This window comes from Mustela lutreola, chromosome 5, assembly GCF_030435805.1.
Source record: "Mustela lutreola isolate mMusLut2 chromosome 5, mMusLut2.pri, whole genome shotgun sequence".
NCBI classification, from domain to species: domain Eukaryota; kingdom Metazoa; phylum Chordata; class Mammalia; order Carnivora; family Mustelidae; genus Mustela; species Mustela lutreola.
In genome coordinates this window covers 76,782,608-76,799,266 of record NC_081294.1, presented here as the reverse complement: position 1 = coordinate 76,799,266, position 16,659 = coordinate 76,782,608, and the positions used below count along the sequence as shown (strand labels likewise).

General features: G+C 37.1%; 1 protein-coding gene across 2 annotated transcripts in view; it reads right to left on the bottom strand.

Annotated features, from left to right (window-relative positions):
* CTNNA1 (catenin alpha 1) overlaps nt 1-16,659 on the bottom strand; it is a 182,993-nt gene that overhangs the window by 136,852 nt on the left and 29,482 nt on the right. For both annotated transcript variants that reach the window (XM_059174693.1, XM_059174694.1), the window contains exon 3: nt 15,234-15,429. In XM_059174693.1, coding sequence (XP_059030676.1) covers nt 15,234-15,429 — 196 coding nt within the window. The remainder of the gene's footprint in view (nt 1-15,233; nt 15,430-16,659) is intronic.

Genomic DNA, 16,659 nt, shown 5'->3' with positions numbered 1-16,659 from the left:
TCAGCTGTCTTAAGAAGCTTATCTTAAATATGGGTAAGCACTTTACCCCCAAGGGGACATTTGCAGCCCCAATCTCATTATGATTTTTGTTTAGTTGCTGCAGGAGTTCAACATGGTATTATATAGACCGTAAGTAGGTTATTTCTTAAATACAGTATTTTATGGGACTACATTGGTATCAACCACCAAATACAGAGGAAGATTTTAAGATATCCACCTCAATATGCTTTAGAGGATCACAAACATAGCCCTGTGTCAAAATGACAGAAGTTTCCAGAAAAGGTGAAAACCATTTACCATCTCAAACATGTTCGAATTCCTTATTTCAGGATCAATTTCAAAGCCATATGTGGAATTCTGATTCTCCCTCTTCTAGTGATTTCCCAAATGACCTTGCACAACTCATTTTGATTTCTACCTCAGAATGATTTTTTTTTAAGATTTTTTTATTTATTTATTTGACAGACAGAGATCACAAGTAGGCAGAGAGGCAGGCAGAGAGAGAGGAAGGGAAGCAGGCTCCTGCTCAGCAGAGAGCCCGATGTGGGGCTCGATCCCAGGACCCTGGGATCATGACCTGAGCCGAAGGCAGAGGTTTAACCCACTGAGCCACCCAGGCGTCCCTCACAATGATTTTAAATACCTCAGTTTTTTTTTCTTTTCAATCAACTATCTCATTCTATACTTGTCAACAATAGCAGCCTTCAGTCTTCAAAATTAAAAACTGTCCTATTTACCATATCCCTTTTAAACTTTTAAAAAAGGAGTATTAAATCGCTTCTCGGCCTTTTGGCTAAGATCAAGTGTAAAAAAGGAGTATTAAAATTTTGGCCATAAAAATATTAAAGAGAGTCTCTAGGTTTCTGATTCAAAATAACCCCCTTAAATCATATTACTCTATAGAGGATAACACAATCATTAAATACTATATTGTACAAGAGTACTTAATGATACTGAATGATGTTCAGGATCCATTAAGCAAAAAAGGCAAATTACTCTAAAAAAGTAAATGACTCAACCACAACATATTTCTACCCATGTAAGGATATTCACAGAAAACAAACATTAGGGGCCTACAACAAAAATTTAACCATTGGTTTCATCTCTGGGTAGCAAAATTATAACTAATTTTTATTTTCTTCCCTTTTTCTTACTATCAAAAACATTCACTGAAGAAAATTAGCTTTTAAAAAAAGTTTTTAGATTCACAGACCTGTACCCCTGGGGATAAAAATATATTATATGTTTATAAAAAAAATTAAAAAAAAAAAAAAGTTTTTATTTCTACCCAAGGAGTAACCAAGAGGAAAGGGGGGGAAAAGAAAAAAGAGCAAGCAACCAACATCACAAAAGATGTCTGTTAAAAATCAACCTGTACTTGATAGCTTGGCCATCTTTACAGAAAAAAGTAAAAAAAAATCCCAATCCTGAATTTGAATAGTTTAAAGTTCCCTATCATGGGATTCCTAATTCTTGAAAGTTACTTTTTCAATATTCTAGGTCCAATTATAGGCCTACTTTATACCAAATTCTCTTAAATATATCTGATTAATGGATCTCACCAAAAAGTGATACACCAGTTACTTCTTCGTTATTCTGCCAATTTCATTTTTATAAAATAATAAACTGACAGGACCAAGGCTTCATGAAAGTATTTGCTAGCTTCAAAATAATCAAGAATTAACACCCATTTCTCAATCTGCCTCACTCCTCCCATCCCCCAAATTTTTAAATTCACTTTCCATGACCTGATAATAAAGTATTTTCCTCACTTGCAAATGGAGATAAACTGGCAATACTGTTGCAAAGAGAAACAGATTTCATTACATACCCTTTATGGGAAGGACCCAAATGGTAGTATGTATGAGACATAACCCACATGCCCTGTGACATGGGAATGAACACTTAATTCTCTTTCACTTTTCCATTCAACACTGGGGTTATTTGGCAAAAATCACAGACCTCTAATTAATGCTTCCGTCATTAGAGAAAAACTGACAATGATTCAAAGAACTCCTAACAGATGCTTTAATAGAACTTTCCTGGGGGGCCATTTTTAATCCATAAAACTGCTCATCTTTTGAAGATCAACCCAGGAAATAAACATTTAATATCCCGTTATATAACTACTATAAGCCCCTCGGAATCAGCTCAGAGAGTGCCTAGAAAAACAACCTACTCGCCCTTTCTCATCCCTTGGGGATAACGAAAGGAGCTTTGAAATTTCTACTTTTTTCCAGGCGACAAAATGGTTTTTTAAAAAAAAATTAAAATAGAGTACCACACATATTCATGTTCTCATTTTCCTTACTAATTCAAGTGTGCCCTGCTGCTATTCAGAAACACTTCAAAGAGAGGCACTTACTTCCTGATTACACATTCAAATAAATGCATAACATGCATTTCAAATTGGAATCACTTTCTTAAGAAATTAACTAGTAGAAACCACGTTACTGCAACATCATGGTTGAAGTCATGCCAAAGTCAAAATTGTAATACCTAAGATAACTCCTACAGCTACACTATACAAATATATTAAGGCAACACTATTACCCACTGTAACTTAAAACTATTATTGTGTTGGTTAGTGTTATTCATTAAATGTTTAAAGAGACAGAATAAAAAAAAAAGAGGAACAATTTCAAAATGAAAGGAAACATTAGAATTTAATAACTTCTTTCTCCTTTCCTCACTTTCAAGCTGGCTATACCAGAAACCAAGTTTCTGAAAGCAGCATATGCTCACATAAGGGTAGTGATCCAGAAGCAGACAGCAAGTCAAAGAAAATATAGCTTCCACCCTAGAGACTTACAGTTTAAGTCAGAAAGACAACTTTAAGACATAAAATACCCAGATGACAACCAGTTAATGATTTTTTTGGAATTTATATATTGCCTTTCCTGTTCAAGTTAAATGAAGAGCAAGAGAAAATGAATTAAATAGTGGGAGTGGAGGAATGGGGGTCAATAATGAACAAATTTTAAATTAATCACAATCCTCAGGAACATGGGAAGGGAAAGAACTGGAATGGGTGCACTTCCCAAAACAGACCCAGCCATCAGAGCATCACATGAAAAGAGATGTCCACAATAATAAGAGGAGGACCCAGGATGAAAAATATACCAAGATGGAAAGGGGGAAAAAGCTAACAGTAAGAAGCCAGAACTCAAAGAAAGAGTATGAGAAAAATCAGCTGATTTCTTCAGCTGATTTCTTGGTAGCTTTAATGAAGAAAATGATCACACTAATCCAAAAATTAACTTAACTTCTATCTTTTTCAAACTATTAAATATTTCTTTGCTATTGCTCTTCCAGAGCATCACTATTAAAACTTTTTAAAACCCATACTCAACATTCCAGGGTAGGAATACTTGTTTGTCAATTTTCTCCTGTGAAAAATCAAAGAGCCCATATATATAGATCAAGCTCATGATTCCAACCTGATTAAAATCACACTAACAAGACCAAATTAAAATGCAATCTCTCACATACCCACGCAAAGCTATGTTTCAAGCCTTCACATCATGAACTTCCCAAACCCAGTTTCCACTGTCTCCTGTCTACCTCTCAAACCCTACCCAAAAAGTCATTGACAGTTGCTTTGTCCTGATCACTCACATCTGCCTTTTAATATCTATCTTCCAGCCTGCGTCAGTCTGAGGCTGTCAACATCTGCACTGGACAGGAGACCAATTTTCACTTCCTTCAATCTGACTCTAGGCAGTTACCAGGGAGAAAATTATGCCTCAAGAAACTGACAGCTTGTGCTCAATATTCTTTTGTCAAGGATAAAATACATCATTATTTTCCTTAAAATTGCCTTGCCATGTTCTACAATGTTAAATATATGTGTGTACACACATATATAAAAAAATATATAGACACACACACATATATACACATGTACACATATACATATCCACAATGACCTCTCCATATATGTGTATATTTCTTTTTCTCCCTATATATGATTCGAGCTGTATCAGTGAAAATGGTACCTATGTCCTCAATTTTACTATACAATTACTGAGATAAATAAAAGAAGGTCTCTTAAAAAAATGAAAATAAAATAAAAAATAAAATAAGAGAATGTCTCTTAACTATTATCAATTGAAAATCCTCATTTCCTATCCCTTCTTTACGACAATGCCTGAAGAGACCATCAGTTTTATCTGACTGGGTAATTCTGCACCTTCAACATTTAAAAAAGGAGAGAAGATATCTGTGCAACAAGACCCTTGAAGAGTACGCTTACAAATAAACTACAGCTACTAAGATCACACAGGTGCTAGCAAACTCAATAGTTTTAACTCTACTGTTTTAGTAGACCAATAAATAGTGCTTTTTTGCTCTAAAACTAACAAGACATTTTCTAATGAAAAGATGGTTCTTGTAACAATTGAGACTTAGCATTGAACAACACTAACTACTCTCAATAAGTTGAAGTCCTACTTACACTCAAGGACATTGCACTTGCACTATAATCAAAGCTTACCTGAACTGGAACACCAAACCAAAAGCCAGAACTTGAAAAGAAAACCTCCAAAGAAATCTTAAGACAAATACTGCCTAAACATAAACAAACATGAAAAAGGGTAAACTACAAGCCAAACAGTAACATTAAAGAATTTACCCTCTTTTCTCCTTCCAGCCATTTGAGAAGGGCTATCTGGTTTCACTATTAAATGTTTCCTCAAGGGGCACCTGCATGGCGCAGTCAGTTAAGCACCTGACTCCGTTTCTGCTCAGGTCATGATCTCACTGATCTCAGGGTTGTCAGGATCTGAGGTCAGCTCCAAGTCTCGTTTAAGACTCTCTCTCCCTTTCCTACTGCCCTTCCCCCATCCACAACTGGCCAGTAAGACATCTCAATCATTGAGAATGTGGTAAAATTCAATTGATAAGAAAAATAACCAGGATTCAACCAATCAACAAAGTAGGATGAAGGTTTACAGATACCTACCACTGCCCTAGGGTGTCTCACAAGCACCATGAATAATGCTCAACATCAATTCTCACCAAATAAAGCACGTTTTTTAAAAAAGGAAGTAGCATTTTACATCTATAAGGATAGCAAACAATGTTAACAGACTATCCCATTACTTGTCAAAAAGAATAATTAGCTTCTACTCAATACCACTTTACTATATTCCTTCAGAGAACTCTCCCCCATTCCTCATGTCCTAGGGTGAGCCAGGCTAGCTAGAAACTGGTTCAGCTGGGATGCCTGGGTGGCTCAATTGGTTTAGCCCCTGCCATCAACTCAGGTCATGATTCCAGGATCCTGGGATCTAGCACTGCATCAGGCTCCCTACTCAGCAGAGAGCCTGCTTTTCTCTCTCCCTCTGCCTGCCACTCCGCTTACTTGTGCTATCTGTCAAGTAAATAAATAAAATCTTCCCATCTAAATACTAACCAGGCCCAACCCTGCTTAGCTTCCGAGATCAGACGAGATGGGGCGCATTCAAGGTGGTATGGCCGAAGACTAAATAAATAAAATCTTAAAAAGAAAAAGAAAAAAAAAAAAACTGGTTCAGTGCTCAGCATGACCCAAGCACTAACCAGTCCCCTCCATGACTAAAATATAGAGGCAGAGGAAGAAAAGTTCTTTTTCTGCTAGGGTAACACCTCAAACTATAGGTGGACATCTTGTCCAACATGTACATATGCAAACAAAGGTACACTCGATGTAATATTATATAGCCATAAAAAAGGGACAAGATCATGCCATCTGCAACAACATGAATGGACCCAGAGGGTATTAAGCTAAGTAAAATAAGTCAGACCGAGAAAGACAAATACCCTATGATTTCACTCTTTCGTGAAATCAAAAAAAGAAAAAGAAAAAGAATAAAAAATAATAAACAAAAACCAGAATCAGACCTATAGAGAACTGATGGATGCCAGAGGGGAAGGGATGGGGACGACATGCAAAAATATGGGAGGGGGAGTGGGAGATACAGGCTACCAGTTATGAAATTTAAAGTCACAGGAATAAACAGCACAGCATAAAAAATACAGTTAATAATTCTTTCACAGCAATGCATGTGAGAGGTGGTAGCTATACCTGTGATGAATACAGCATAATGTATAAACTTGTCCTATCACTATGTTGTGTATCTGAAAACTAATATAACATTGTGTGTCAAATACACTCAAGGAAGGAAGGAAGCAAAGAGGGAAGGGAGGGAAGGAGGAAGGGATGGATGGACAGAAAAAGGAATGGAAGGAGGGAGGGAAAGTGAAATAAATGGAGTTAAGTGATGAAGAAAGCCTTATATCCTTTGAGTCACTCACAGCCAACTATCCCTGAACTCAAAATCTACTCCTGGAATTCCCAATTATGAAGGCCATAAACTCCCTTTTTACTTTAACAACTCTGAATTAAATGTATTTCTGTCACTTGTAATTAGTGAGGTTATATAAACATGAGCAAGCTAAGATATAACCCCACTGGAGAACAATTTCAGAGTACGTTTTAAAAGCCCTACAACTTGTGTTATGTCCCAGAGGAAACAGTAGTTACATGGGTATACACATATGTAAAACTTCAAAGAACTGTATACTCATTTGTGTACTTGGTTGTATATAACTATACTTTTTTTTTTTTAATTAAAACAAGACCTGTGTCCCTGTATTTCTACCCCTAGAGATGTCTATTAATGATAAAATTTTTAAAAGGGGGGAGGGGCTGTGTGACACTGTACATGTTCACATACTTCAGCATTATTTATATCAAGAACATAAAAACAACTTCTAAGTCCAACAGGGAAATTATGCAATAAAAAAGTTTTAAACATTATAAATTCCAAGGTTATACCAAATTTTAAAATGCCTATAATTAGTGTAAAACTTTTTACAAGACAATAAAATGCTATCAAAGCTAGAATTAAAACTAGGGTAAAATGCATATGCATTTAGCCAAGGACTTGAAAGGAAACACAAGGCTACATAAATATAAAATACTATTTATAATCATTCAAAAAATGAAATAGTGTAAATCTAAAATAACAAGTAGAGGACTTATATGTAAACACTGATGAAAGAAATTTAAAAAAAAGATCTAAATAGAAGGAAACATTTTTGTCATGGACTGGATGATTCATGTACTAAAAATATAAATCCCCCCTAAATTAATTACAAGTTTAGTATAATTCCATCAAAATTGCAGAATTTTTTGTATATACAGGTAAGGTAAGCTTATCTAAAATTTATATGGGAAAACAAAAGAGACAGAATAACAATTCAGAAAAATATTAAGTGGGAAGAATCATTTTATCCAAGTCTGACACTCCCGCAGCTACAGCAATAAAAGACCACGCAAGTAAAGGCAAAGGAAAGAAACAGTGATCAATGGAACAAAATAAAGAACCCAGAAATAAAGAAACCCAGCTTGTGTGCTCCCACACAAGCACAGGTGACTAATTTTTAATATGGGTGCAAAGGTAATTCAATGGAGGAAATAGAGTCTTTCCAACAAATGGTACTGGGGCAACTCGGTGTCCATGGGGTTCAAACTTCACATGTTATATAGAAATTAATCCAAAATGAGTCATAGATTTAAATATAAAACATAAAATTAAAACACTTTTAAAAGAAATCAGAAGAAAATCCTGATGAGCTAAACCCTGGAAAAGAATTCTTAAATAGCAAAAGCAAAATTCATGAAGGGGGTTAATAAATTGGACTTCCTCAAATTAAAGACTTTTACCATGTAAAACACCTGTTAACATGATGAAAAAACATGCTATATCCACACAACAGAGTATTCACAGAATACTATCTAACAACAAAATACTATCTAAAAACAACAACAAAAGAAACAACAACACAAAGTCACAAACTAGACTATAATGGCTCTCAAGGGCATCACGCTGACCAAAAAAAGACAATCTCAAAAGGTCATATACTGATTCCATTTATACAATTTTCTTGAAATTACAGAATTAGACATGGAGACAGAGGAGTTGCCACGAGTGTTGGGGACTATAAGCTAAATGGGTGGGACTATATGGGGATAAGTATGAGGGAGACCTTTATTACAGTGATGGTGATAGAATAGTTCTGTAGTGAGTGCAGTGGTAGCTGCACAGATGTACACAAGTGATAAAACCAGAGAGTTATACACAGATAATGTGCTAATGCCAGTTTCCTGGTGTTGATACTGTACCATACTTCCTAAGGATAAAACCAATGAGAGGTGCCTGGTTGGCTCAGCCAGTTGAGCAACTGTCTTAGGCTCAGGTCATGATCCCAAGGGCCTGTGATGGAGCCCCACATTGTGCTCAGGGAGCCTGCTTCTCCCTTTCCCTCTGCCATTCCCCTCCCTCTCTGGTTCTCCCTCTCTCTCTCTGTCAAATAAATAAAAAATCTTAAAAAATATATGACCATTGTGGAAAACTCAATAATGGATACACTGAACCACTCTGTGCTATCTTTAAAAATTCCTGTGATTTGGGGCACCTGGGTGGCTCAGTGGGTTAGAGCCTCTGCCTTCAGCTCAGGTCACTATCCCAGGGTCCTGGGGACTGATGCCCACATCAGGCTCTCTGCTCAGCGGAGAGCCTGCTTCCCCCCTCCCTCTGCCTGCTTCTCCTTACTGATTCTATCAAATAAATAAAATCTTTAAAAAATAAAATAAAGTAAAATTCCTGTGATTCAAAATTAAGAAAAATAAAATTCAAAAAAAAAAAAGGAAAATTCACGTGTTAAGTGACTTTTTATTAGTATAAACAAACACTAAAGCAAACAGTGTGAGAGAATTTTTCTGACTTGACTAAAAACTGGTACAGCAGAATCTTAGTGGATCTCAGCTGGGGAGAATATACTAATACTAGGTAAGCCCCCCAGAGTTATTAGGCACACTGCCTGAAAACATACCCCAAATAACTCAACCTATAGGAAAATAAATTATAATAATTTTTCATACATTAGGCCCATCATTTTTATCTATAAAAAAGATGAGCTATCTGCTCAGGCTTGACCTGTGTTCAACAACTGGCCCATTCTCCCTTTCCCACTATTACAGCAATCTCTTCCTCAACAGCTCTATCTCTCCCCTCATCACTGTGATAGTCTCCTGACTCTTGGTCCTGCCTCCAGGTTCTCTAACACATTTAACTCTTCCTGCACACAGCTGAGAGACTCATCTCCCCAAAACACCACTCTTCCTATTTCACGTCACCCAGATGGCAGAACTTCTTAAAACAGGAAGAAAGTTAACGAGACATATTTTAGTTTAAGAAGAAAAAGAGCTTTAAAAATAAACATAAAGCAATGCTGGGAAAAACTGCTTCCAGAGGTTAGCAAATCCTGTATCATTAGATAAATTCAAGTATAGGGGAGCCTGAACCTCAAGATCTATTCCAACCCTGGAGTTCTGATTCCCTATCATTTCCCTGAAAATTCTCCCTCCATCACCAGCATTCCAAACTACCCTAAAATCCAGCTCCAATCTCTTTTCTTCTAATCTTTCCTCCCAACACTTCTCTCTAAGCTAGGCCCTAACTATTCCCCCATGCACATCGTGTATAGTCTATTTTTCTAACTAGATGATTTTCTTAACTGGATGATTTTTTTCCCTCTCTCTCTTTTCACCTTTCATGATCCAGTGCACCCTGAGGAAATTTTTCCAATCCCATGCTTACTCTCCCATTTGTGCTATTCATCTACTTTTCATGTCTAAGTGTACTGATTATAAGCTCTGGGACAAACAAGGAAAAAAGCCTCCTATCTGCTAACAGTCTCTCTTTGTCAGAGACCACACAGTCAACCAGCCCTTTCCCCACTGTGGTTTCTCTGAAACAAGATTTTTCCCAGGAAACACACTAATGTCCAGTACACCAACCATCTACCTATATGGCCCCTTTGCTGAGCACATCATCATTATAATCAGTGCAGAAGTACACAAAGGTGTACCTCAGCTTCTTTGAGCCTTCTCCTTCAACCACCCAGAAATGTCCATGATGCAACAGCAAGTCTCTGATCTTGGTCTTTGAGAGCCAACAGTGAAATATAACAGAAGGATTTTTAAAAACTCTGTTCTAGTAGAAACTATTCCTCATCTACTCTACTTCCAACCTACCATCACTAGTCCTCCTTTTTTAACAACTGCCCTTTTTCTAACAAGTTTCATTTACACCTTTCCATCTCTGTCCCTTGGATGTCTCCTACCCAGCTAAGAGCCCTCTTTTTCTCATCAGAGTGCTATTCAAAGATTCATAAAATACACTGATACTTTTTTATAGGTAATGTGAAAATACATATATGTACACATATATATAAACACATATATATAATGTGTGTATAAGGAGTGACTGCTAATACAAGATTTCTTTTTGCGGAGATGAAAATGTTCTGGAATGATAATGGTGACAGCTGTACCACTCCATGAATATACTAAAACCACTGACGTATATACTTTAAAGGGGTGAATTTTGTTATAGGAGTATCTCAATTTTTTTTAAGGTAAGACTCTCCAACCCTACCCCTGTATTTACATTTGGCACTGGGAAGGAAAACTTGTAATTTTTCAGATAAGACTCTTTTCTCACATACTTCTTGGAGAACACAGTCAATTATCCTCTTTACACAATTAAGTGCCTATCACAAAACGGGCACCAAGACAGGAGCTGGAGAGATGGTCACCAGACCACCACAGAGCCTGTCCTACTGGAGCCTGGAGAGGGGAAGACAACAAATTATCTAAGTCTAGGAAGAAAAAGTATAAGAATAACCTAATCAGGGTAGGGAGGTAAGGGTGGAAAGGATCCCCCCCAAAAAAGCACATCTAAGAGGCACATACATGCCTCAGCCCACATAAGGTAGTTACTCCTCAACAACTAGTTAGAGGTGACTGGCAGTAAAACAAAACTCCTAGATCACAAGAATTTGGATGGCATGCAATTGGCAACTGATTCCCATCTACCACAGGAGGCTCACATGTCCACTGCACTGGCCTTGAGGTCAAGTGACCCTGTATAAGCATATAATGTTTTACCTACTGACAGTGTTTAGTATGGTAATGTTTTAATGTACTCACAAATATTTGTGCTTATTATTCATGTATCAGGGCAAATACAAAAAGAAAATTAAGTTACACTGAAAAACTGTATATTTAAGTCTGTTTATTGATGAGTACACAGAAGGCACAGCACTTGTAAAACTGAAAAATATAAAAAGCTTAACTTTCAGCTCAAAGTATTATAAATAAATACACAAACTGTTTATTGAAAACAGTAAGCTCCTATCTTTAACTATGTGAAAACCCTAATATGAGGTCAGCTAACCAGAGCCTATGGGTCAAATCTGGCCCACCATCTGTTTTATAAGTAAGTTATACTGGAACTCAGCTACACCCATTTGTTTATATATTACCTATAGCCGCTTTCCCAACACAACTGTAGAACTGAATAATGTTAACAGAGACCTTATAACCAGTGAAGTCTAAAATATTTACTATTTGAATCACTTCTCGGCCTTTTAGCTAAGATCAAGTGTAAAATATTTACTACTTGACCCTTTACAAGAACAAAAAAAACTGCAAACGTGTACTAAATAGAAGTACTTCTAGTTGATTCAGAACAAAGAATTATTATACATCCTTTACCAATGAAGCATCCCAGTGGATAAACAACAAATTCAAAACGCAAAGAATTCTAACTCTAATTGATTAGTCAATCCGCCGTGAAGCTTTGGGTAAATCGTAATTAGTCTGTGTTTTATATACCAGTAAAATTCAGAGCACCTGGGTTGGAGTTTCATTTAAGTGCTCAGGACCACTGAAGCCAGGGCTGGGAAAGGTGTCTGTATTAATTATCTTTTGCTGCCTAACAAATTCCCCCAAAAGGTGGTAGCTTAAAATAAGTATTTAGTATCTCCTGAATCTTCAGTGGGTCAGGACTTTGGAGTTGGTTAGGACTGCCATCTTTAAAAAAAAAAAAAACCCACAGGAGCTGGAGGATCTGCTTCTAAGGTGGCTTACTCAGAAGCTTGGCAAACCAGTACTGACAGTTTCCCCCGAAGTGAATAATCCATAAGAGCAAGGCAGATACTATACCCCCTTTATGACTTTGCTTCCCTTTGAAAGTAGATAATATCACTTCTACCATATTTTATTCTTTATAGAAGTGAGAGTCTTTAAGTCCAACATACATTCAAGAGGATCAAAGTCAGGCTCCACTTTTTAAGGGAGGGGTGTCAAAGAATCTGCAAACATATTAATGCCACTACAGGGTTTCAAATGATGAGTAAACAGCTTCAACAACATAACCAACAAGGCCTGGCTGATTAAAGAATATGCACTTAACCATTTTCATAACATGTACTTTTGTTCTATTTATGAGCGGAGAGAGGTTTCATCACTGCTTAAGATTCTCAAAAAAAAAAAAAAAAAAAAAGTAAGCCAACAGGAAAAAGTAAGGCACTTCAGCTTTTCATATCTGATGCAGTAATGATGATGGGAGGCAGTTATATTTTTGTTTTAGCTTTATTTTCCCCAAGGAGAAAAAGCAAGGAGAGAAGGCAAATTATGGTGAATAGATCATGATCATAAATAATTGCAAAGTTGGACTAGGACAGACAAGTACTTATGATTCAGAGCTACATAAAAGATTTTCTCGGATATAAATATAAAAAAGAAAACAGAAATTCAGATATGCATTCAAAACTGTGGGGGTTGTTGGGGTGAGGGAGGTGCATGTATTATACCATGATTGTTACAAATCTGCATCACAGAAACTTCTGAAACAAGGAACATTATACAGAGTGAAACTAAAAGTTACCTATAAAAATTAAACATATTTTCAAAGTAAATGTCTTAGTTACTAGACTTAGGGAACATTTGGTGAAATTCATCACTATCTATTATTTTGAGGCAAAAGGCCTGAGAGCAGACTTCCTCAGAGGAAAATGAAGTAAGAGCCATTCTGATTTCCTTAACAAGAAGCTCAAAAATTGGGGCGCCTGGGTGGCTCAGTGGGTTAAAGCCTCTGCCTCTGGCTCAGGTGATCATCCCAGGCTGCTGGCATCAAGCCCTGCATCTATCTCTGCTGAGCAGAGAGCCTGCTTCAGAGATCACAATTAGGGAGACAGGCAAGCAGAGAGAGAAGAAGGGAAGCAGGTGCAGGCCTGCGCGTACGCGCGCTCTCTCTCTCTTTCCTCTCTCTCTGCCTGCCTGTCTCCCTAATTGTGATCTTTCTCTCTCTCGCTCTCTGTCAAATATATCAATAAAATTTAAAAAAAAAAAAAAAAAGCTCAAAAATTGTCCTGAACTAGACAATTTAACTGCTTTTTAAGTTCATTCAAAGCCCACTCTGATGGGCTGAATAATGCCCCCCCCCAAACTCATACCCCCCCCCCCAGAACATACGAATGTGGCCTTATTTGTAAATAGGGTCTTTGCAGACATAATCAAGAAAAGATGAGGTCATACTGGATTTAGGGAGAACCCTAATTCAAAGCTTGATATCCTTATAAGAGGAAACTTTGTACACAGAGAAACAGGGAGAATGCCATGTGACAAGACAATGAAGGAAGAGACTGGAGTAACAAGTCGACAAAGCAAGGAATGCCAATGATTGCTGGCAAACACAAAAAGCTAGGAGAAAAAGAAAAAAAAAAGCTAGGAGAGAACATTCAACAGATTCTTCTTGAGTCCCCAAGAAAGAACTAACCCTGTTAACACCCTGATTTCATTATCTGGCCTCCAGAGTCGTGAGAGAGTAAATTTCTATTGTTCTAAGCCACCAAGTTTATAGTAATTTATGTTATTACAGCCCTAGATAACAATTACATACACCTGTATTACATTTAGTAATATGGAATTTAAATTTAAATATTAGAAACATTTTATCGGGCGCCTGGGTGGCTCAGTGGGTTAAGCCACTGCCTTCGGCTCGGGTAATGATTCCAGGGTCCTGGGATCAAGCCCTATATCAGGCTCTCTGAGCCCTGCATTGGGATCTCTGCTCCGCAGGAAGTCTACTTCCTGTGCTCTCTCTCTGCCTGCCTCTCTGTCTGCTTGTGATCTCTGTCTCTGTCAAATAAATAAATAAAATCTTTAAAAAAAAAAAAAAAAAAAGACTCCAATAGACTACACACACTACTATCAGCCATCAGAGATCCAGTGAGATTCTCCCAAAAGTCAGTAAAACAACTGTACAGAACAGGAGCTCAGTTCACCTTAGTTGATACTCAACAGCTTCACAAAAAGCTGTCTTTATTTAAGTCCTCTTGCTGAACCGGAAGTTTAACACAAAACTGTTAAGTCTTAAGAATTTAATGTTCCATATGTAAAGTCTTATCACACTTGCAGCATCAAAATAACAAGTTTTTCTAATTGGCACTATACCAAGCTGTGGGTTACAATTCCACCCTTTATTAATTCTGAGTTTCCCAAAAACAGGATTCCTTTAAGCCCAGATTTGTTTTTATTTCAAACCCAAACCACTTCAAGTACACATGGCTAATTTACCATACCAGCCTGACAGAATGGCTGGATATTTTTCCATTTTATCACCCCTGTATCTTCAGCATGAACTACAAAGAGGTACTGCAAAGGATGAAAGGTAAACTTCTGCCCCATTTATTTCCTATTCAACTGCTGTTGGAACATTTCTAAGACTCAACGCCTTTTTTTTTTTTTTTTTAAGATTTTATTTATTCATTTGACAGAGAGAAAGACAGCGAGAGAGGGAACACAAGGGGGGGGGAGGGAGAAGCAGGCTTCCCGATGCAGGGCTCAATCTCAGGACCCTGAGATCATGATCTGAGCAGAAGGCAGACACTTAATGACTGAGCCAACTCAACTCTTATTTAGGGTATCCAAAGTGCATTCAGATTCTCCAAATACAGTGTTTCTTTGTTAGTGCCTCTCCTGATTAGAAGCCTGATCGGGGCGCCTGGGGTGGCTCAGTGGGTTAAAGTCTCTGCCTTCGGCTCGGGTCATGATTCCAGGGTCCTGGGATCAAGCCCTACATCAGGCTCTCTGCTCAGCAGGGAGCCTGCTTCCTCCTCTCTCTCTGCCTATTTGTGATCTCTGTCAAATAAATAAATAAAAACCTTTAAAAAAAAAGTGAAGCCTGATTAAAACTTAATCTATCTCTAATAAATGAGTATTTTAAGTTACTGAGCAACTGGAAAGCATGAGAATACTGGCCATAAAAAATTACCTGCAAGGATTAATTTTCTAGAAAAGCCTGCCTCTCTCTATATAAGAAGCAGCATTGACCTACCTTGTTTTCGAACATCTTCTACTGCAGCCACAAGCTCTTCTTTGAGAAACTGACTCTCCTTTGCAATTTTATCCCCTTTCTCCAAAAAATTCTCAGTTGCTTGTTCAACAGAAGCAGCCAAAACATGTGCCTTCTTGGAACGGCCTCTCTTCTTATTTGAGGGCCCCTTACTATTGGTGTTTACCAGAGTTGTGACCTAAAAGTTTCATTTTTACAAATTAAACTGCAGTCAATTAAAATGAAAACAACAGAAAGATGACCATCTTTAAAGACAAGAATAGTAAATTATTCATAACTAAATGAAATAGCACATTTATAAATTCCACAAGCATTAACAAATAACACACACTCTCCATTTTTAAGAAATACAGCAACAATACTCAATTTAGGTCCCCAAATAATTTTGCTATCTCAATGTGCAAGACAAAAAATATTTTAATTTTTTCAAACATGTGTTAACTAGATTTTAGTTCCGTTTTACAAATCAAAAACTGATTAGAATCATGTTACACATCTGTACATGTCATGAACAAGTCCCTGAAGGAGACTGACAATGAACTTGTTAGCTTCATGTGGAGGTCAAGTTTTCCACTGTTTTCAACCTGTGTAAAATATTTTAAAGTAACTTGCTTCTGATTTTGTTTCACGGTTTATTCAAACAAACCTCAGCGATGAATTAGTAAGGTCCTTAACAAAAAAAGGAAGGGCTGCCCAAAGGAGCCTACTGTGATGGTGCTTTAAGTGCCAGAACATCAACCACCATTTACATATATATGCAGACATATATAAATAAAATACCAGGTGATCTGTAGGTTGACGATGACTACAGATTTTTTTTTTATTAGCATAGCTTGCCACGCAAAACACCTGCTTAGAACTATACTGGCTGGGCTTCAAGAAAGTAAATGTTCATGAGTCTTACTTATCACACACTTCTACATTATATTAAAATATATAAAGATATTTGTATGCATGTACACATTTGCATATATGTATTTGTGATACTCGTTGTTAACAATTAGTGAGACGGCATCACACTGTGGTATCTGCAACAGAACATAGCAAACCTATATCCTCAAATTACCTGCTAACTGATCCTGGACAAGGAAGTCTGTTAATCATGGTAAAGAGACAAGAGTCAAAGCTTCATAGCCCATCTTTCTTGACTATAACCTCTACCTTCCAAGAAAAAGTGATGCCAAGAAATCATCTACAAAATACAAATACTTGGTAAGCTGCATTACATACCACTTATCCCCTATTATTGCCAATAAGACTCAAGAAAATGGCAGTAACTATGTTGCCACAGGGTTAAATGAATGCATGTATCAATATTTAAATAATTAGTGGTGCCACATCCTCTAAATACTATCAACCTAAACTCAACTACTCAAATTAAAGCTTTGAGCTAAACTTGCTCTGTTTG